General features: G+C 39.3%; 1 protein-coding gene across 1 annotated transcript in view; it reads right to left on the bottom strand.

Moving 5' to 3' along the window:
• LOC101845580 (optineurin) overlaps window positions 1–1,750 on the bottom strand; it is a gene marked incomplete at its 3' end in the record, with an annotated part of 22,136 nt that overhangs the window by 15,999 nt on the left and 4,387 nt on the right. Inside the window, 1 exon segment of the mRNA XM_035972783.1 lies at window positions 350–442. Coding sequence (XP_035828676.1) covers window positions 350–442 — 93 coding nt within the window.

Here is a 1,750-nt window from a genome sequence, read left to right as displayed (position 1 = left end):
CTCTATCTATCTATCTGTCTATCTATCTATCTATCTATCTATCTATCTATCTATCTATCTATCTATCTATCTATCTATCTATCTATCTATCTATCTTGTATCTATTTCCACCTCACTAACTATCTTCCTCTGACACAATTATCAATATTTTTCCCAACTTAATGTTTCTTTTCCGTCATCTTGCCCACTTCCACCCTCCTCTACTCTCCCCCCACTATCTCCTTATCCCACCTCACTCCCCTCCTTTCTGTCTCCGTCCCTCTTGCCTCCCTCCCTCTCCCTCTTCAACGTTCCACCCATCTCCTCCTTCCCCCCTTCTTACCCTCCCCCCTCCCCCCCACAAACTTACAGATAAAGAACTACACTCGTCATCAGCCTGTTTCTTCTCCACTTCCAGTTGTTTTATCTTCGCCAACAGTCTCGCCTTCTCTGATGTCCACACCTTGACAAGACAAAAAAAAGGAACTCTATCAGACAAAAACAAATAAAACAGCACCAAGACTTGGATGGCTGGTGCTTCTGTAAATAAAGTATATTGATGATGATTTGATTTTTTTAAAAACACCTTACCATTTAAGCCCATATTCTGAAAACTTGAAGCGTTTTCAAATCATATTTTTTGTTCGTCTAATAAAGCTGCTACTTGTTTGCACCCCCAATATAACCGGTGTCTTTAGTACGGAACTAGCATACAAAGGTTGAAAAATATTCTCACAATTATTGTTTCGGTAGCCTAATCATGAACATAGCGAACGGGCACATAGTGAAAGACTCACGCAGTGAAAGACTTACACGGTAAAAGACTCATAAAACAAAACATTCACATACTGAAAGACTCACATAGCGAAATATTCACATAAAGAGTCGAATAGGGAGAGACTCCCACAATGAAAGACTCATACAGTGAAGCACACACATGACAGATATACTTTCAAATATATTATGTTATCGTATACCCGTATGTTCTTTTTTATTTTAAAAAGTTGCACTGCGAAATCCGTATAAAACATAAAAATTTCAACGAGACGATCATTTCATCATCTGTGTGCTACGCTGTATTTATAAAGGTATGAGAGGCATCGAGGTGACATCAGTTCTCGTCAAAATAAAGACATCTAAGAAAGCGACGTTATCCGACCGTTCAGCTATCTTTATCGACTTTTATTCGGGCTCAACACCTTTTACCTCGTATGCCTATTCAAAAACATTAAAGTGAGAATTGGGTGATAAGGCAAATCTTCGACAAAAAGCGTATTCCAGCGTTCCATAAATCTTAACTTATAGAGAAAAAAAAAGTTCATTGTAGGCTACTTTTTAGTTTGATTTTAGGTTTTTGGTAGTTCTATCTTCGTGAGTGGTTGGCGGGTGCTCTGCTGTGGTTTGCGCCTTCTTTCCTATTAAACAACGATCGTCTTTATCTCTCCTCCTTTTTTATGTTTGTTACTCTCTTGTAACACCTCTAATCTATGACCTTATTGTGTTGCAAGTGCCGTAAAACTCTTCATCATCATCATCATGCGCTGCAGCAATAGTGTCTGTTGTTCTTGCTGCTCCTAGCCATGTTGTCATCTTGTCCAGTATCTTTTCCCTCTGTCTGCCTCTGCCTCTCTTTCCATCAAACTTGCCTGTTGTTACAATATTCTCAAATACTCTTACTAAGACCCCCAATAACCGTCAACACTTTCAACCCCACAACGTAAAGGGACAGTGAGCTGATCTCGCAGAGACGATCTTTGTGTTGACAAAACTT

The sequence above is a fragment of the Aplysia californica genome, unplaced genomic scaffold, assembly GCF_000002075.1.
Source record: "Aplysia californica isolate F4 #8 unplaced genomic scaffold, AplCal3.0 scaffold00839, whole genome shotgun sequence".
In the NCBI taxonomy this organism is placed as follows: Eukaryota; Metazoa; Mollusca; class Gastropoda; order Aplysiida; family Aplysiidae; genus Aplysia; species Aplysia californica.
The sequence above is the reverse complement of the archived record's forward strand: the minus strand, read 5'-3'. Positions and strand labels throughout refer to the sequence as shown.